At 33.5% G+C, this 22,665-nt stretch overlaps 1 protein-coding gene across 1 annotated transcript; it reads right to left on the reverse strand.

Annotated features, from left to right (window-relative positions):
- Positions 1-2,632: 2,632 nt before the first annotated feature.
- Positions 2,633-22,206, reverse strand: LOC110457091 (SCO-spondin-like). Its single transcript, XM_021508191.1, has 16 exons — positions 22,063-22,206; positions 20,683-20,840; positions 19,737-19,779; positions 18,808-18,872; positions 18,244-18,348; positions 13,748-13,909; positions 12,738-12,946; positions 10,919-11,024; positions 9,789-9,953; positions 8,424-8,503; positions 7,861-7,971; positions 7,325-7,481; positions 6,085-6,331; positions 5,629-5,770; positions 3,591-3,929; positions 2,633-2,803 (listed from the first exon to the last, which is right to left on the reverse strand). The coding sequence occupies exons 1-16, from the start codon at positions 22,152-22,154 to the stop codon at positions 2,633-2,635; spliced, it is 2,352 nt and encodes a 783-aa protein (XP_021363866.1). The 5' UTR covers positions 22,155-22,206.
- Positions 22,207-22,665: the final 459 nt, after the last annotated feature.

The following is a 22,665-nucleotide window of genomic DNA, read 5'->3' on the forward strand; positions in this document are numbered from 1 at the left end:
AATGTCAAGAATAATTTACTAACTATTTTGCAAATATACCGAAATTCGAATTTATTATTTTTATTTATTTCACGATGGTCACAAACAGCCCGCAGGCTTCGAGTCGTTTTCCTGATATTCACCAAAAATGTGCACAATTCAATATTTGCATAGTTGAAAAACAATACAAAATACAAGTAGTAATACACGCGCATTTACTGTAGAATTTGCACACATCCTAAACACACAAAGCTCTACATACACAGTCACAGGGGAAAACGAAAAAGGAGAGAGAGACACAGAGAGAGAGACACACACACACACACACAGATAGAGACAGAGAGAGAAAGACACACACACAGGGATAGAGACAGAGAGAGAGACACACACACAGGGATAGAGACACAGAGAGAGACACACACACACATACAGGGATAGAGACAGAGAAAGACACACACACAGGGATAGAGACAGAGAGAGAGACACACACACAGGGATAGAGACACAGAGAGAGACACACACACACAGGGATAGAGACAGAGAGACACACACACACACACAAGGATAGAGACAGAGAGAGAGACACACACACACAGGAATAGAGACACAGAGAGAGACACACACACACAGGGATAGAGACACAGAGACAGACAAAAAGAGTATGCGAGACAGATAGGGAAAGAAGATGACAGAGACAATATGTCCAACAGACAGACATAAATATAACACTTTTTTCTATTTAATAAAATATATGGATTTTAATATGTTTATCGTATTGGCAATTCCTTGAAAATTGTATTGTGGATATAAATATATGTTTCTGATATATGCTTACCGAAACATGATACGCATAGCATTCAAATACTTGAATACATTGCATTGTGGAATTAAAAATTATGCACTATGCAAACCAGTTTATCCCGTTTTTGTTTCTTTAATTGAGTTATATTGCTATCAAATAACAATGAAATTAGAAGCAAAAACAATTGAACTTAGACGTTACTGGGCGCTAATCATTTGGTGTCAGCATTAAGATATAGGACAAAGACGTATTAAGATAAATTAAAATTATTCTGTTTAGAAAAATTCTGACTTTAAGTTTTGTATTTGTTTTCGTATTGTTTTACGGCCCATCGACATTAAAGGCCAGACACTAATTAAAAAATCATTCACAAAAAAATCTGAATGCATAAAAACCTGAAACAAAAGGTGAAAGTGTGTCGAAATATATCAATAGCAAATGAAAATTGTATTAAACATATCAAATCTATAGATTAATTGAATGTAAATAGTCATAGATTGATTGAACAGAAATTGTATCAAATAAACATTTCATAAAGGGTACAATCAGTCACGTATTTGTTTGAAATCAGCGCATTCAATCATAAAGTGTATGATTGTAAATGGTTGATCACATGGATGACAATGAGGTTGGTCTTCCTTATGTAAAATGTGAGTATGTGTGATGTAGATATTTCCTATGCGTCGTAAACAGAAAATAAACTTTGGGCCAGTTATGGCGATAAATCATTGCGACCTGTCATTGTCCCCTTTTTGCAGCGTCATGAATCGAGCGCAACTTCCCAACACACAAATCTAACAACTCCGAATATCCATCACGTCAGCAGGACATCCAAAGAAATGTCGACATGTAAAACTGATGGGGAAAGTCTTCTGATCTGTTTTGATCGACATCGCTAAAATCAGTTAGTTAACTTCCAGGAACGCTCTCAAGCGTTGATGCGGAAGTGAAATTTCAATCTAGCTTACATCATCAAACGTCAAGCTAGGTCTCTGCTATAGCTCATCAATTGCATGTGATTTATGCTAATGGAGAACAAATCCGCAAGTAGACTTGCTGTTTGTTTCACTATGTACCCCTGCTATCATTAAAGACTCGTAAAAGTACTCTCAAGTTTGACGAATTATTACAATCTCAAAATTAATACCCATACTATCCAAATGTTTAATAATTCATCGAATAACATGCATAAAATATTTTCATGTAGTTTAATGAAAACGCATGCAAAATTAGCGTTCTTTTCAGCATTGTCACTCTAGGTTTGCATAACTGTTTGAAGTATCACAAACGCAGGTATGACTTCAGGTGAGATAATCTTTTCTCTTACCCTGGACAGGTGTATCCGCACTTTTACCGGTGTGAGATTTCCTTGTCTCACCCTAGGGTTGAGACGGGGGGATTCCCCTATTCATAACAATTGCATGACGTCACTTCAACAATACAATGACGTCACGTCAACAATCCATCAACGTCACGTCAACCCTGAATTTAGCATGTAACGTTATCCTTACATTGTGTATAGGAAACACAATGGGAGAACAGGGTAAGAGAAAAAGAATCATTCACCCCCTTGTGGGTGAGATAGGGGAATATCAACCCTCGGGGAAAGATTCTTCAGTTGCCAAACACGAGGCAAAGCCTCGTGTTTGGCAACTTAAGAATCTTTCCCCTGGGTTGAGATTCTCCTATCTCACCCCCAAGGGGGTGAGAGATTCTATTACTCTCCTAGCCTATTCAGATGACTCCATACTTTAGAAATGATGACAGCAGGCGTACTTATGGTCTTTGACATGACTAATCATAACATGTTTTCCTTAAATCAGGCAACATTATAGTGACGCCATTATCTAATTATATACTTGCCGGTGAACACTGATATTCTGAATCATCATTATTGCAATCTTCAGAACATTGAGAACGGTATGAACTTGTAAAGGTGGGAACTTTAGTTGTTTCCATGCCTTCATCCATCATTAAGTCGTCGTTCAGGTCATCATTGTATGTTCCAAAAAGTCCTTTTACCTTTAAACATATATAAATGCATTTGACAGAAATGTTAAAAGTTCATAAATACATTATATACATATGATATTTCATTGAACATAAGGAATAAATTTTACAAAGCGCTATTACTATCAGGACAGATATATGCAAAAAATATCATGCACCTGTGTTTCTTTGCTGAATAAGCATTAAATAGACAGGTAATGATTGAACTAAACATCTTATCAATACTAAGTAATACGAGAGCATTGACAGTTTTAGGTACACACCATACGAAAATAATTGGTTTGTGCTATTTACGTGTATTGATTCTTTGTAATTTAGTTTGTTGTGTAAACTAGAGCTAGGCTTGCAGAAACATTTAATGAACGGCATTAGATTAGATATATCAACGTTTTTACAAGATTCTGAAAATTGATTAGTATGGTAATTTTATCACACCTAACAGGATTTCGAAAACAAACATTATCTTAGCACAAACATCATTCTCGTTTTGGAACCTCCTAAATGTTTCCAAATAATGAAATGGAAATTGTCACGAATAGTATGTTTTATGATTAAATGCAATACATAAAGATTTGTATGTGTATAAGTGGAAAGCCCATATGAATAAATTTAACCAAATATACATAAGCAAAAAGGAACTAGCTGTTTGAATTTTAAGGTTGAATAAGATCAATTAAATATAATGTTTTTTGTCAAAAAATCAAGTTCCAACTTTTCAGAAATATTGAAAGTAATGTGAAATTTGTATCAGACAAATTAAGTAAAACAATTATTATTTAGTGCAAATGCTTATACGTACCTGATCCACAAAAACACGATCCAATATGACATAAACAGCCTGGTTGAAATCAAATAAAATCTGAAACCCAAATCCTTTCACCATCACGAATTTGGAGGTGACTTTCTTGATGTAAAACTCAGGCGAATTGTACAGATGGTATTTATTTGAATTTGTGTCTATGGGTGTAGAATCGACAAAAATTTCGTTGCGACGCATTTCTACGGATCGTGATTTGTAGTGCATCTTCAGGTAATGGAAGCACTTAAGACCAAGGGTGCTTTGTGCGACACTACAATCGGTGAAAGCAATCTCGATGTGTAGTTTCCCCCTTCTGTCCTCAATCTTAGGATCCATGACCTAAAATGTAAGAAAAGTTTGGGAAATTGCTCTTGTCATCTATGCATAGAAAACGAAGAGGACAACTTAAACCAAATGAGCAATTTTGAAACAACTGCGAATTTTGGAGCAAATTCAATACAAATTCAAAATAACATGAAATGGAATAGGTCATCAATAAAACAAAATTAATTCCTCTTATTTCGTTCAATATAATTTATCAAAAAAATGATTATGAAATGACACGCAAAGGAAAAGCAACCTCAAATTTTCCGTAAAATATTTAATATTTCTTTTAAAAGATCCGTTTAAGTAACATAGCCCATTAAAGATACACATCTATTCTATTGGATAATTCAGTTAATTTATTGCTAGCGATAATCACTTTGGCAAAACAAAAGTCGAGGGGTGGCCATTGGAACGTTCCGACTTCAATAACAAGTATGACCTCCGTTAGCATGCTGCTCGAGTTCTGCGATGCATAGAATCTATAAGACTGTTCATTTGTACCATAGGGTTGTTCTACCAAGCTTCCAAAAGCGCCTGACGCAGAGCGGGTGGAGTCTCGAATGCGTCTATCCATCATGTCCCACATGTGCTCTATTGTAGCTGTGAAAGTGCCTTCAATGACGATTACGGGGGTTTTGTGGCGACTACATATCCCAACCCACATCATACGCTGTCACCACTAAACATGTCGCGTTCCACAATGCAGTTATCGGCATAACATAAACCACGTCGTCGAGAAACACCTTGACGCCAATTTGAGCGGTAAAGCGTGAATCGTGACTCGTTGGAGAAGAGTACACGACGTCATCATTGCATAGGAAACACGTTAGGACGGTGTCGCTGGATCCATTGGAGTCTGACGTCACGTCGATGACGGTTCTCGGGCATTCCAACTGCAACGCAACGCGGTTTAATGCCGTAAGAATGGAGACGCCTCAGCACAGTATCTCAGGTTAATCTAGGATTGAGTGTTCCTGGTGTCTCATTTGCAGTTTGTATTTGCAGTTCTTAACCGGTTGCGCAAGTGCTGCAATCGCATGAACCGATCCTGACGAGGCGTCGTAACTTTCGGTCCTCCAGTTCGAGGGTGGTCGGCAGTTGTACCAGTTTTCTAAGACGGCTGTAAAGGCGACATATTGTGCTATTGTGGACAATCAGGACTCCTGCCATAGCATTTGTGGAGTTTCCAGCCAATAGTAACTGTACTGCCCTGTTGCGTGTAACGTTAGTTAGTCTAGGCATTTTGACCAAATCACAAACGAATTGGTTTTACCGGACTATTCTAACCCGATACCTGAAGATTGATAAATAGGTCTGGGACGCATACAATAAGGCAAGGTGTATCGGTGCACGTACTAAACAGGCTATGTATTGAAGTATCGCGGGCACGAACATGCGAAGTGTGACAGAGTTCAATCAACCGTGAATTGATGGTGAATATGTATGATACCTTTGTATTCAACACGGCTAACAATAGTTTATTAATATTATAAAATTATGGACATTTAAGGGGGTTGCATTTCTTTTACGTGTCAGTGTATATCCACACCTGAATAATATATTCATTCTTATAGGTACGAAGAAAAATAGATTTCCAGTTTAAAGAGTCACAACGCAAACATCTTGTTTCAATATTGCTGAATTCTTACCATTAATGTATGCAATTTATATTGATAGCAAAAATAAATTATTCTTTTCTTAGTGGTAGTACCTTTGTCATCGTGTATGTGCAGGAACAAGGTGTGAAACTGTATTGTTTACCATCAAATGTTGTGATATGGCGCAGGCCAACTAAGCTTGCAGTACGCGAGCACTTCTCGTCAGTACAATCCCATTGTCCTTTCACGCAAGTGCTTAAAAGGGCAAAATACAATTATAATTTGTGTAATATATTCATAGTTTCAATCTTATTTAAAGGTTTACAATGAATCAATATAATGTATAAAAAAACACATTAGTATAATGCATGTACAATTAACATATACTTAAAAGTAAAACAGTTGCACTTTGAACAAATTTAAAACAAAAACAAACGAAACATGTTTTCGTCTACATTTATGCCACCTTAAAGTAAAAATAGCATTCAACCACAGGTTTTTATGAATACTATGGCACGCTAAATTAAAGGATTCATAAACATGATAATGATATTCTACATAATACTAACCATTCATTACAATCGCTCCTAATGGTATCGTATGGTTCATAAAACTTGTCTTGGTAAGAACATTTACAATCTTCCAATACAACACATTCGTTCTTTTGCCAAATGAGTCCAGGTGGGCACGTACAACCGGCAACACATTCAGTTTTACTTTGACATTCATCTGAGAGTTCAGCAAATAGATTTGAACAGCTTCTTTGACAAGGAGAAATGCATTCGTTGTACACAAGACCTTCGGGGCACTCCGGTGCTTAAAAAAGAAGAAGTTGTATAGTTCACACTTACTTTCTATACAGTTGTGTCGTTGTTGTTGGGTTTTTTTAATCAATTTTAATTAAATCTTAAAAAGATTGTCTATAATTGACGGATATTGATTTTTTTCTCTGTAATCAAACAAGGATATTTTATTTTTGTAACTTCAAATATGTTTTTAATTTGTTCCGTATTGGCAACTTTACAGGTACACGAAAAGATAATTTGATATTTTAAATTACATAGCTACACATGTAGGCCACTTCAGAAGTAACAAAATATGATGCATGCTGCTGAATAATTACAACTTTGAATATCTATTTCTTCATGTATGTGAGACACAGTTTAGTTGACATGTTCACAAATTTACCTGTATTAGGCAAATACATTAAGTAAATTAATGTAATGGATTTTAGCGGAAGACTGGAACACACAACTGAAGGTATACCATACTTGTTGTGTTCTAGTTTGTAAATACAGTCTACAGTGACATTCACTAAATAACCTTAGCTCCCGCAAACTGGAGTTATTTTCGCATAACCTGATCATAGAACGAAACAAGTTTCTATGACGTCGACCATAATACATGTGGACAGAGATGTGCAAAGTTTCCGCGAACGCAAAACAAATTTGTGACGTCATGACCAGAAGATGTGGAGTAGAGTTAACCATGTTAATGCAAATTTCAGGCTGTTACTCTTTGTGAACTAATCACACGTTACTTTGTTTCGGAAATGAAATTCGTGTCCACACCTGATCAGACAAATGGATGAAATAATTATGAACCATTTCTCAGAAAAATATAAGGAACAGTTTTCCATTTTCATTAGGCTATAAAGTGATATCTCCAGTTGAGCACAAGTCAATTCATCAACGATGGATTCACCATCTTTTCAATTAACAGCCCAACTGGAGTTATCACCTGATAACCTAACCAAAACTGCAATACATTCCTTAGGTAACAAATGGAACTATCATTTTAAATCCTTACCACATAGTTCTGAATTTCTCCAACTAACAATGATGTTGTGTTGAGCACATTCATGAGCGTAAGCGCCAACCACCTTACACCGAACTTTTTCTTTATCCTCGGCTGCAACCTTACAGTATTCGTGAACACACAGCTGGTACCATGTGGTAAATGCAACCTTTTGGGTAGAAAAAAAAAACATATATAATATAAATGAAAAGGATAAAATAATCGTTGGTACACACAGGATAAGTTTCAGCAATTTTTTTATCATTATTTATTTATATGTTCATGTAAAACAGAACTGATATTTGCGCAGTAATATCGGAAATCATCGATTATAAATGCATATAATACGTTTACGGCACTTCATTTGGTTAAAACAACACAAAGTTTATGCACTGTACGTAATTTCAAATTATTAAATCGATTCACACTAAATTCTTAAACGAAAATTCGGATATAACTGCAGACAAGACGCGTTTTCAGTGTAAAACAGTACGATTTTTCAAGATTGTGGAATCGTTTTGATGCTGATTCTAACTAAGCATTCTTACATAGTTTCTGCAATCTCTGAATGTATTCATACGCAAAATACCACATGCTGCAGCTGCGTTTGCTTGCTCAACTTCATCCTTGCAGGGCTGGATAGCACTAGCAGAGGGGCACTTAAATACACAAGTAACATATTAATAAATATAAATATAGGTACGTTTGCAAGGAACAAGTGGTTTTTTGGAAGTTACCGTTGATATTAATTTCTTGACCCGAATCGATATATATATATGCATACATATCCACGTATCGTTAATAAAATCGTAAGACGACTAAAATTGATTAAGATCTTGGAATTTGTAAGCATGGCGTGCTCTTTTCTAGGAGAGTATTCTTATTAAAGTGTTTTTTTCGGATGAGTAAAGAAATTACTTATATTTCAATAATGTTTTGATATGATCCCAACACACGTTAAAATTTAGAAATTATATACATAACCAAAGCTGGATTTCATACATAGATAACACGACAAACCGAATGTTGATGATACTGACGCAGCATAAGCAGCAGTCACAGAGCAAAAGTCAATTAAAGTTTAGTAGAAATAATCTTCGTTAATACGTACAAAGTTTTCATCAATATTCCAGGAATTTCCGAATGTTGTTGGATTTGAGGTAGCCTGTCCAGATCTCATCTGGAAATCGTCTAAATATTTAAAAATATATATATATATTAATTTCAACATACTTTGTTTATCGATTATTTATTTTACCACGAAACGATTTCAAGAAATACAATTTATGTCAAAGAGTAAGCAAGCGATAAGTATGAAACCACCATCAATTAATCATTATGATTATCTTACCTACCAGTATTTTGTTATTTTTTCGCGGTGTGGAAATGTTCACTTGTTTCACGTTGAGTAAATAAGCCCCAAAGTGCCAACATACTAATATGTATTTATAGATTGTATAAGTTATATATAAACAGAATATAATGATTTCAGAACCTATCACCAACGTAAAAAAATCCACACTGTCATCATTTCAAAAGGTCACAGCGCGAACATTTTCACACGCGAACATTTCAATTTTAACAGTATCTGTATCTATGATTGTCACATTAAGGTAGTCTTTAGTCATGCGTAATGTCAGCTAAAGCATTTGGCAAAAAATGGCATTAAAACACTTTAAACAGTGATTCAGATTCAACATAAACAACAACCAGAGAATATTTCTGACAATGCATGAAGATGCAACTCTATTAAACTGAATGCAGCGCCAAACAACGGATGCAGCATTTCCATCAAGAAAGCTAAGCCATATTTGGAATTAATATAAACATAACATGAACAACGAAAACAAAATGCTAGCAAATTGTTTATATATCGATTGTCTATTCCGAACTGTTATTTTTTTTATTACACCGTCGTCTTAAAAACCATGTTTAACGTATCTGATTATAACACGAGACAATTATGTAACGATTGAATCATGTTATGTTGACTTTAATGGATAATAAACTCTAGCGCGTCTTGACAAACAGAGTATGAACCCCAACACAATACGAGTCAATCCTAATATCAACATTCGGTGCTATTGCGGGGTTTTTTGTGGATTTTTTGTAATTTCTTAACGTGTCGAACTTGTGCAGGTCTAACACCACGAAATCTGCTAGAGCGTGTCACGACATCACTTACAGTGAAACGTCGTCCAGGTAAAATAAATTGCACTTTTGTATTGATTACAATGTAAAAACTATATGACGTCGAATAAAGACATGATTATTTTAATCAGAAACCTCTGAATAATCATATTATAAAACAATCTACAAATGAGGTTAATTCTCACATTTACTTGCTTATATTCACAAGCAAATTTTGAAAGTAAATGGGAAAATAAACCTCATATCTTTTAGTAGGAATATTGAGTCCAAGTGCAGTAGAAATGTTAAGATTGTAATGCAAAACATTTGTACGGCTTTACTTCACCTGATGCATCGCCATTGTTAAGTCCGCAAAGACCTTGTATTTCTTCATTACTAGCGATATCCTTATCGACTGTCACATACACTGTCGATTTATCGTCAACCTTCATTCGGAACTCTTGCGTTTTAATCATTATCCACAGATTAAACCTTTGCAGAAATGTTATTCCTGAAAAATGCAACACATTTCATATAACAATAGTACCGGTAAACGTCAATCCACATTATAACCCTAACGCGTATATGGCTTATATATCTATACACTTATATGACCAAATTACTAACCTCATTTTTATAATGACACTTTAGAAGTAACGTTGGATAGAAATTATTCTTTCCAGATAAAGACGATTTTCTACTCAATTGTTTGAATTTCAATTAGATCCATTACACATTGGCTTTTGACCGGTTTGGCTGGGACTTTATTTCAAAATAAATTCAAACTGGAAACGATAACATATAAAATTCAACAATATTATAAAGTCTACTGTTAAAATGAATCTAGATGCTGCCTTTAATAACATTCGGCACGTTTTGACAGAGACATAGTTAAGTTTGCATTATATAGATGTAACTGTATTGAAATAATTTAAAAAGTCATTTGAAGTTTGCTTCTTTTATGAGACACAAGCGCAAAACATGTCTTCTATATCTTGTGTGTATAATATTGAAAAAAAAATTGAAATTTACCAACATGCCAATGGTGAACTACCAATCGGCATGTTAAAAATGTTGAGGAGGATGAAATATTTATCAATTTTGGACTTTTCCTAGGGTAGATATTCAGACTTCAAAAACGATGTTGACGAAGACGAAACCGAGGTCAATATCACTTTTCAGGTTAATATAAAACATATTCAACGAAAGAAAAGTCCTGAGAATGGTATGCATGACATGAAATTAATTTTCTTTCTTCATTAAACAAGATGGAGCTTAAGCAAATTGTCAAATAAAAAATACTGCTTTGGAAAACAGCATTATGAGTTAACAACTGAAATGACATAATAAAGTGAATATTGACCGAACGTTTCTTAAAAAATCTAACACCAAGTCAATATAACAAAGTACCGAGCTCAACGTGATTATGATTAAACAAATGAAGATGTAGAAACAGAAACATTCTCTAGTATTTACCATTTTTGATCTGTGCAACATCTGTGGGGATCTCTTCTGCTTCATTAATTGTTAGTTTTCCTTGGAAGATAACAAGTTGCTGACCATGGTAAAGTACTGTTATTTTCTGTAACATAGAAAAACAAAACAAAAGACGTCATGAAAAACATACCGTGGGTTAAATATCTTTTATATTTTACTTTATAATTACGAACTGTAACCATAGATACACCTTTTTCGTTCGGTATGCTTTATAAGATTTTAATATCCGTATTAAATTATTTTAAAATTGTTTCCCAAATAAATATTTTGCAATACGATCGTCTGTCGTTTGCAATAAAAATCATAAGAAAGATGCGACTTTTACCTTACATTTTATTTTTATTCTTTGTTATAAATATATATGATTCGGTTAATATTATTTCATATAATTCCATTCAAAACTGCTTCTTGTTCAAAGATGTTGTCTATTAAAGATTGAATAAACCTAAAGTGAAAACGTGTTGTTACAGCTTCAATTTCAATGTATTTTCATACCAGTATCTATGTTAAGTTGTTGTGTTAAAAACATAATTGCAGATTCGAAAATTGTAAACTGCAAAAAAGGGTGGGTTGCTTTGCTTTCCGGGAATGTCTGCAAACTGTTTGTTCAAAGTAGCACCAATTGCCTTTAAAAAAAATTGAATCGGTCATTGAATTGTCTGCAATAGTTATCCGCCATAAAGAGTTCAAAGAAAATTAATAACCTGAGGTCACTTTGGTTTTGTATTCCTCATATGCTAGTAAATGGTATTTGCATATACTTCTTTTGAAAACATTTGATAGCAAGCAGTCTAACACATCACAGTTATTTCCTCTTATGTCCCTCAGAAGCTTTCTTGAGATCTTTTAGTACATTTGACCAATGTGACTTAGATAATTGGTATAAGCTTACTACAGGCCATAAATCACCACACCAGATTTGATGACCCTCAGTTTTATTCCTTTAAATATTTTGATCTTGAAAGTCACTGAAGGCAATTCATCTCAAATCATAATTCTACATTTCAATGCAATGACTTCGAAAGGAGGTGAGTCTAGAATATTTATTTGAAGACACTTAAGAGTACTTCAATCAGGTAGCTACTAGCAAAATATCTTAATCCTAGGTTTAAACATGTAATCATCTGTATTCATTTTTGACCTGGGCAGGATCAAAAATTCCTGTAACTCAATTCAATAGATATCAGAAACAAATGTGCATTATCAGTTTTAAGGCATTATAAACTTTTAAGACTCCAGAGCCCCGAAATATATTTTTTACGTTATGTCGTCGAAATTTGTTTAACGATTTCACTTTTGTTACCTTGCTTGTAAGTTTATGGAGTTGAGAAAATTTTATCGTACTGTATACCTGTTAATCCCAGGCAGCCCTTAAACAGATATTTGACCAAAACACAATACTAGAGGCATAGACATACATAGAGTGTCTTTATAAAATTCTACATTATCATTACTCTACACCTCAGGGCCTTTTCTCCTAATACAACTCTCTTCATTTCCTAATACAATCAACCTTTATAACAATGAAAGCAAGTATTTTTTCTGCGGAAACTTACTCTTAATTTTGCCATAGTTATGAAACCAGTTTTACTCTCTTTTATTACTTAATCGTGTTTCCCCTCATTGAGCAGTGGGCATTAATACAAGTGGAAGACAGAGTGTCCACATACAGAAGAGCAGGCCATCCCTACATGTATATAGTAAGGTTCGGGCAGGAAATCGAAGAAAGACGGTTTTCATAATAAGTGAGTGAGCCATCCAGTCTGCCACCCGACCATCCCAAATTTAAATGACTCACCTTGTAACAATCACAAGCACTGGTGCATTCAAATGGTTCGATTATAATTGACCAGTCTTGTCCTTGTGCTAAGACATATTTGCATTCTCCCTCGAACAGATACTCCAAGCCATCGAATGTTCTGAAATAACTTTTTCCAAAGGCAAGACAGGTTCTGTAATTGAGTGTAGTGTTCTGGTTGATCAGTGGATTGCTGTCGTCGGCAATTTCTAAAATAAAATCAAAGCCTGTTTATTGCAAAAGACTGTTTTACGACCAGATAAATCTCTGAGTTTTAAATTAGCAGAAATATCACAATAGCATGATAAGAGCATACAAGTTGTTATATTACAATGAAATGACATGAAAATATGACACGAAAATATGACATATGAAAATATGACATGTAAATATGACATGAATCGATAAGGCGACACAGCACGCTACGAAAACATAATTGTGTAACAGAGGAGGATAGAAACTCAACAAACGTAGTTTATACTGGTTGTGTAACATGGGTTGGTTGGAGGTCATACGAATGTAGTACGCTGCAATTCATTGAAACAGGAAACAGTAGGAATCACAGTTAAAGGTAAGGGCGTGCTTTTGTAATATTATATTCTTAGGTGTCAATTACCTCTTTGAAAGTATGCCTGCCTTCATAATCGATAGTCATTTATTTTCTTTAGTTTCATCTTATTTGATTCATAAGCAATGAACGCATTTTCCATGTCTCAATAATGATCTCGTATGATGTAAAACTAATCACTTGACGTCCTTTTATAAATCCATTTCGTGTGTAACACTGCACATCGCATGTGTATGTGATAAAACAAGAAATATGCTGTATGAATATTATTTATGAAATGTGCTAGAAATCTATGATTTTTTTCTTACTTGACACACTCGTTTAGCAATGTTTAGTAACAAACAACAACATCGGGTTGATGCTCTGTCAAAACATCGACTTTGTCTATTTTAACATCATGTGTGTGTTTTGTGTCAGCTCACTTATACTCATAAATACTCACCGTCACAGTTATTACACATTGGTGAGCCGTACTCCCCCCAACTTTTAGCTTTTCCACTATTACAGCAATCATCTGCAGTTACAAGTGCATTGTCATATCCGGCAGCCTTTTCCCCGTAGCATTCTCTGTTCTCGAAGCAGTACATCTCGTTAGTACCAGGTTCTTGACAAGGAATAAGAATTATATATCATGATAATGTATACTCACTTATGCAAAGTAAACGAGGTTGCGTGATATCACCCTTGTTACGAAAGGCGCACCACCATAATTATCAAAGCCAAATGAATAACACATGTTGATTGTATGGCTGTCGTACTGTTATGCGGGCCTCCTTACTTACGCCTTAAAAATAACTAACACATATGAATACATAGAGGATAGCTAATGGTTTCCGGTTAAATAGCATAGATGTTTAATGAACTTGGCAGAATATCAAGATTATTTAGGACTGCAAAGCGCGTTTGAAATTATCAGTATTATCTGTTATTTGAATGAATTATATATGGTTTATATTGTGTATGATTTTCAACAGAAAATCTTCTATTAATACAATCAAAGTTAATGTATCTTCGACGGCATTAATTATTAGCGTAATATTGGCGCAATAAACTAATAACGTCACCCTTGAAATTTAAAAGCAATTTTGAAAGGACTTTTCACCTTTCTGATAAAGTTTGCTGACAATAATTTAACAAATTTGTTGTGAAGTCAACCTCTTAATGCCTTTTCATTAAATGAACCAAAACAACTTCTTAATCTAGGGTCAATTTTACTGCCGGCTTTAGAAGAAGTGACAAGCAATCGACGCCTTTAGATAGAAAGCACCGTTTTGCTGGTTCAATAATAATAAGAAAGATAATTTTTACAAACTGTGACTGATGTTATTTTTGATATAAAATTATTATATTTGTCAAAATGATGAAATACATTTTAACAATGGCAACAATGAAATACACTATCAAAAGAGTGATGCATGAAAGTAATTAAAATATGGCTAAATGACTATGGTTACTTTGTAAAGATTTCAGCAACTTTCACAAAGACGAATGTGACGCCACGTACCTGAAGACTTTATGATTCAATAAATACATGAGTAAAAAGGCTAGTCAGGAAGAATAGCATGCACTTCAAAAGCAGAGAAGGCTTGTTTTATAGGAAAAGGAAATGCACGCGACACAAACTGATGTCTACACGTTAACAATTTAAAAGTATGGAGACAGGGAAATTATATAGACATAGAGACATGTTCTATTTTGTGTTCTAGAGAGAGGAAAAACAAATCAAATAATTCTGGATTTGTTTATTATTATACGATAAAGCGTTATCAATATACTGAATGTGATAAAAAGTGATTGAAAAAGTATTATTTATTCGTAACCGTTGGGGGAATTCAAGTTTCATTACAGTAAAAGTATTGCTCGAAAAAATCATTCTGTGTCTAAATGTTAAAACGGTTAATCGAAAACATTTTTATATACTTAAAACAGCTTTTTGACAAAAATGTTTGAAACAATCCTAATCTTTTGGTTATATAAACGTCGTTGCCATTGGACGTGTATTCATCAGTAATTCTTTTAGCTATTACGTCACTTTATATTACTGTTTGCTGTAATATTTTCATTGTGACAATTATTTCCCTAATCAAAACAGGGATGATTTCATTCCAGGAGAAAAGTGGTTTTCCCTAGATATCATTAAAGCATTCTTAGGGAAAAAGTCCCAATATGTTCCAAGTGAACGTGGTTTCCACTGGATGTCGTAAGAACGCTATGGGTGGAGTCCCTACACCCGTGATGACAGGTTTTTCTTTTAGCGCTAAGTGTTTTCAAATTTTTAACGACATTCGGTAAATCTTGTAACTGTGACAGTTTAAAATTTGACAAGTGACTACCTGATAACATGACGACCAACCAGCGCTCGTTCAGGAAAATCTATTATACTCAAATTGATTATGTGCGCATTCATAAAATCAACGTATGCTTGACAAATTTGAGATTTTTACGCATTTCCAAAGTAAGAATGTAACAAGTGTATCTGACTGACGCTAAACGATTATAGCATATTCAATGAAATGGTAGCATACGTACGTTAAATGATAACTTTGTTTGTAGAGAGGTTCCTTTTATATATAACGAGCCACATTATATAAATTATATGAATGACATGATTTTCTTGCAGTTACCTTTTATTACAAAATCAATTAGTATGAACGCATAAACCTCAAACACAGAAGGTATCTATATTTAACTAAAACGTAAAGATGTAAACACATGTACGTGAAGAAATGTTCATGCGTACAGTTAGACCCAATCACGTGTGCAGATATAATTAAACATGTGTACAGAGACAACGTTAACACGAAAACAGATCGAAGAACATACGTGTACAGGTGAAATTATACTGCTTTACAGGTAAAATTAAACAATTAACAAACAAAACCAAACACGTGCACAGCAAAAAAAACCACTTGTCCATGTAAAATGTTACACGTGTACAGATAAAACTAAACATGTGTACAGTAGAATCAATCACGTGAACAGGCAAATCAACAGAAGTTTAAAAGTAAAATCTAAACGTGTTTGGGCAGAATTAAAAAGGTGCATATCTACATTTAATACGTGCACTTGTGGTGGAACGTGAACAGGTAGAATTATGTACGTGTTCGTGTCGAACTAAATGTGTCCAGGTAGATCTATACATGTGCATGTGACCATGGAGCTTTTACGGGATTTATCATAATGTACATATATTTACTCTCTGGATCCTGATCTGTAATTTACGTGTTAAATTGAATGTATGTTATGCAACTTAAAGCAAAAGAAAAGTTAGCTGGTCCTTTTGGAAATTGAATTTCTGAAAACATCAGGAAAAGGGTATATTTCAAATAAGAGCAAAAAAACTTTTAAATCTACCTAAATAACAAAACATCGACTGATCAAAATGAGCTGAAATCAATTGCAGAACAAAAAGCATTCTTTATTTCTCCGAAATAGTGTGTGTGAATACTTAATGATAGACCAAACCTTTTTACATTAGAAACCTAACATCTGGACAATGCTACCAGTGTAATGTTCATATAGAGTGTATGCAATATACACCACCTTAACGAAAGTTTATAATAATGGAAAATGTGTAAGGAGCAAAACACTCGAAGCCACGAATCAGTTGGAATACTAGTAAAAAAGTAACGATTAAAAGACATAAAAACATTAAATATCGGAATACTAGCATACATTAAAGAATATTAACATACATTAAAGATTGCTATACTAGAAAGTGTATATTGATTGAAATACTAAAAACCATTAAAATTGTAATATTGGAAATACAAAATCATCGTTTTCCAGGAAAACGGATCAGATTATAAAATTAAAAAATAACGAATCAATTCAAATAATCGAAATACAGTACAGAGATTGGTCATGCTTGTATTACTAGAAATCATGGAAGAATATTTGAAAACCCTATTAATATTGTAGCACTGGAAGACCGGTAGATATTGTGAGCTACCGGGGCAACCGTCTCTTGATACCTCTTTTTCAGTCTATAAGTATTAAAGTACAAGTGTACGAAACAATTCAAACCATCTTTAACAACAAGATGTTTTATTGTAATTAGCTGATATACGTAGCCTGTTGGTTTCATGGAATTTTGTTCATGAAACAAATGAGTTTATAACTTCTAGTGAAATAGCAGATCTAGACAAGTCGATGTATCCGTCGAGTGTTACTATATAATCACATGTTTTTTTCCCAGTACACAGTAATATAAAGAAACATTAACGATGAATTAAGCAATTCGCACCAACTGTGAGTATGACGCATTAGCTTGGCTTCTGCTTGGTCTTTGATAGAAATCCGGCAGAACAACACAGTGTCCATTTTCAAGTTTGGATGATATATATGAATACATCTGTAGCTCTGTTTTCCGTTTAAGTGTTTTTGAATTATATCTAAGTTTGCTAACAAGAAAAATGTTAAAGTCGGATATCTGTGACGTAGAAATCAATATAGAATACAACACCATTATTTTGTTGAAAATATTAAGATATAAATAAAAACTATTTGCCTGAATTTTTTAACAAAAGAAAATTCGAATCATATGTGTTTTTGTCATGTAGGAAAGGCTTGATCCCAGTTCTTTTATCAATTGTCCGATTCCGTAGATAAGTTCAGAATTAACGTATTGTTCAAAGCCTTATAACCTTATAGCCTTATAAAGCTATAATTAACTCCGAATCTTAATCAGTCATTGCTATGTTGTTTAACAAAATGATTTAAATGTATTTGAGAAGTATTTTGATGGTCGCATGTAATAACAACTTGTGCTTCAGCTCATTTTTATATGACCTTTATGAAACATGGACTTTTCTTTATGCCAATGCACTGTCAGAACATATAGTCTTCAATAAAATTAGCATTTCCACTTGCTATTTATTTTATCTTTTTGAAATACAATTGGAAAAAAAATGTGTTTGTACAACATGTAATACGTACTCAGCTTCTCGTCTTGACACAAGTATCCACTCCAACCTTCGGTGCAAGTACATGTATCAACATCCGTGCATTTCCCTTCGTTTTCACAAGGAAATTGACAAGTAGCTGAAAAAATGTGTTAAAATTTATAAATAAAAGATCAATGGTATCACGCATATTCTTAAGAAAGTTTGAAGCAAAGTGCGAAACAGAGAGCAGAAAATCAGTTGGAACCGGTTTTTTCAATTTTACGCACAGGAAAATCACCTAATCACAAATGCATGCTATGCATTGATGTTGGAAAAAACAGTTGCCAACATATTTGACTTGAATTGTTTGTCATATATACCATGTGATTAAAGTCCCAATAAACAAGTACGTGTCCTTTATTTCAATTTGTTTTCGTCAGTACGTTCGAGTTTTAGTCACATCTAAACTTTGTGTCCTCCCATTTTGATTATCGAAGCTTCAATATACCTTCATAAATGCCACATTCAGAAGTAAGACGAATACGTTTTCACCATTACTATTTCCACCATTGACCTTAGGTCCTTCTAGATTACTCTTTTGATAGGAAATACTTACGAATGTCACATTTGTTTTCAGGGATCCAACCTTTACAACACTTTTTCACCTTTACATACTCTTTCCTGTAAAACAAATTAAAACAATGACTCCCTTAAATTTTGAATCAATTAAATGAAGTTATGCAGTAAAATACGTTTCTTGTTAGAAAGAGTATCATATGTCGCAAGTATCACCTGCATAAAATGCTTAAAATAGTAGTATTATTTTCACGACGTGTAATCTGTCCACCCGAAAAATATTGCTACAGTTAACAAACAGAAAATTAACAAGAACACCAAAGTAGATCAAAAGTTTATAAATAATCGCGGGAGAAAGATGAATACAAATTAGTGGATGAAATGGAAATTTGATACAATCAAAATAGTCAATGTCATTAAAATACGTTTAATCTGTGCTTAAAGATTGAACAGGTCAGGAGTAAACCTAATCAGTCTTCCCCTTGATATTAAGTGGCAATCATCATAAAGGTTTATATGTTTTAACGCCATCATATCTTAATATAGTAATAAAACTATAAACATTGCTCGTATATAAGTTTCTTAAACGGATAAAAATTTACGTCATTGAAAAATCAAATTTCTCTCTTTCGCCAAACGTGTTTTTGCGGTTATTTATGCCATATCTTAAAGCGAACCCTTAGTTATAATACTCGTCATTCCTCTAACCAAATTCAAAAATTAAACTATAAAAAAACTATATTGGCAAATGAAAACCTATGGACCAAACAAACACAGTACTCTGGCTATTCTTTCAGCATTTCAGCTCAACAAATTAAACTATGTTCTCATTTTCCACTTTATATTTCATGAATTATTGAACTTGTTTGCAGCTTTGTAAAAAAGGTTTTTTTAGTTGGAATTGAGGAATGCAGGGTCGAATAAACACTAATATTGGTTGTTTATTTCCTTTTAAGAAAATAGACTTACCGTTTATAGATGCACATCATGTCACGGTACTTTGGATCGACGCCTTGGAAATATAACATTTGTATTTCATATCCATATACATGTATACAGAGATTGAGTCAATTTTCTAACGAGCAATGACTGTTTGTAAAGAAATATGAATATCAGGTACACATGGATAAATATTAGTTAACGAAAAAATATATTCCAGATCTCATGACAATATTTTTAACATTTTACCACTAAATGAACTTCATGGGTATCGTTGCCAATGATTGTGACTGGTGAGTAAAAGATGTGATGAATAGTTCTTATTTCTAGTCAAACAAAAATGTTATAAGCCTTGAATAGCTTGAGAAACTGATAATTACAATAAATACAATAAAAAATGGAATGTCACCACTGCAAAAGTTTATACTTTTTCAGCACGTTTTTTTCAATATTATTATTTTTTATTGAAGAAAGCAATATTTAAGATGTAGTATGGTTTGGTTGCAAAGATGTAAAATCATAACATTATTTTGGAAAAAAGATATGTCTTTGAATTGTTTTTGGCTATTTACTAGTATTATTCATACTATTAGATTCACTTGTCTCCAAAAGGTTCGGTATAATTTACATTAGAACCATGAGCATCTAAGACGTTTCGTCTTCATTGTAACTTTTCTATTTCAACGTATTCAGACAACTGATTAATGTGATCAATTTCATCTTCTGTATTCCTCTTTCATGATTTTTTTTTAAATGATTTCATATTTCGAATAACATTTGGTTAAAAGTTAAAATAAAAATGTTTCTGCAATAACTTCTGTTTTGTTTTATCTAAAGCTTCAGTTTTACAAACCCTTCGGCTCTAAGCAGTTAATGTTGGATTTGTTTCTGAAATAATCTCGATACCCCACAAGATGTTTTACAATTTCTCTTGACAACTCATTGTACAGGAATGAAGTTTTTATCAAAACAATACCTGTGACGATTTGTTTCATCTTGCTCCTTAGTTCATTCCCGAAACTCCTGCCCATATCTAGTTCCATTGATTGGTCACTTAAGACTAAATCGACGTAATTTCGACATAAGTCTCTCACATCGGTTTCCCTTGTTTCCTCGTAGTCACAGATATTAGTTCTAAAATGTGAACCAATTATTATTAAAAAAAAAATTACATTCTCATGAATGAAATATGGGAAATTATCAATTTGATAAAAAAAAAAAACAACTCATATTCGAAAAACAAAATATAACGATGTTTCCCTGCAGTAAAGACAAACTAAAAACGTTACATCATCATATGTGAACATATCAATTTAAGCATTGGCATATCAGAGATGTACTTTCTATTCAATGTATTCAAATCTGTAAAGTTTTTAGTGTCAGATGCAAATGAATCAATGGTAGTCACTGCTTTGGTACATACACTAAGGTAATTACATAACTGCACAATTGATATCAGTTTTGTTTGGAAATCTTGTGAAATAATAGCACAATTAGTAGAATTGAATTAAGCAACCCATTTCACGTGGCGCGCAGCCTTCATATGAGAAAAACATAAAGTATCAAGCAAATCTCGAACAAAAATATATATCAACAACTTGGCTGTTAAGTTAGTCAATATTACGGACTTGAACAAGAGTGTTGACACAGTGAAAACTTAAAACACAGCTATGGATTTATGTGGGGGTAAAATGATGAAATATGAGCCTACAAAAGTAGGTCTTTGAATTTTTTGGAGCTATTTACTAGTATTATTCACATCATTAGATTCACTTGTCTCCAAAAGGTTCCATTAACCTGAGAAATGTATATTGACTGAGCGGTTTTACCCTTACAAAGTCCGTAACTGTTTTATTTCATTTGTGAACAATTCATTTGTAAAGTGTGAACGTTGTATGTTCGATGGCGTGGTTGCGAGGCTCTATAATTGAAGAGGATTCGCTAGGATTATATTTCTTATATTTTTTGTTTTATTTATATATAAATGATTTTTTATATTGTTTTATTTTTTAGATGGTTATGTCGTAGGATACAGCCAAAAGGATAGAGAAACGAAAAAGTTTAGGATAAATATATCCATCACATGCTCATATTAACTACATTACCTATTATACGTGTATTACGGTATACCAAACTATCCTGAAATCCTTGAAAAAGTAAGACATGTGAACAGTTTATTTAGCTGATTTCCTTATAATAAAACATCGAAGTAGGACACATGAAAAATTCGAATGCAATACATTTCCGTAAATCAAAACAGAAGGATATGAGCTTAACGTTTAAGGACACTATGACATTTGTAGTCTTAAAAACCCAAAATCTTATTCAGAGGAGCAGAAAAATGAGTTGTACTTACCCATTTGCTTGCTGGCCGTTTGCTAAGTTCCAGATGTTTGCCGTTCCCAGGAATAAAATCCATATCACTATACTTCCTAATGGCCCAGCCATTGTCCCTTAAGGGTAAAGAGGGTAACTGAAATTTCTTCAATATCAGCAAATATATTACTGTAATAAAACTTGATAAAATCTAAGTTCTAATAACAGTTTATATCAAATTGGGAGAATTCCGAATAACAGATCAAACTCGCCTGCTTTTATACCTGCAAGCAAAGGGGCTCTAACAGATGTTCGTTCTTCGTTGTAAAGCTCCGCCCATTTTCTGAACAACTGTGTTCTGATTGGTCAATTTATTACATTCCTTAACTTTGCTTCTTAAACTTTGTATAACTCTATATAGATGTATCAATTTAACAATTTCATATCTCTACAGTTTCTGATCTGAGATTATGTAGAGAAAAATATTTATTGTTAAATATTACGTGTTATACATTTTTTTCTCATTTATATTCTTAAGTTTGAAGTTGGAACTACAAAAAGGCTTAATTTGCAATACGCAATATGCAATATAGTAAGACAAAATAATTACTTCCTGCATGCGTGAATAGTTGTGTAAGGGTTA

This window comes from Mizuhopecten yessoensis, unplaced genomic scaffold (assembly GCF_002113885.1).
Source record: "Mizuhopecten yessoensis strain PY_sf001 unplaced genomic scaffold, ASM211388v2 scaffold9023, whole genome shotgun sequence".
In the NCBI taxonomy this organism is placed as follows: Eukaryota; Metazoa; Mollusca; class Bivalvia; order Pectinida; family Pectinidae; genus Mizuhopecten; species Mizuhopecten yessoensis.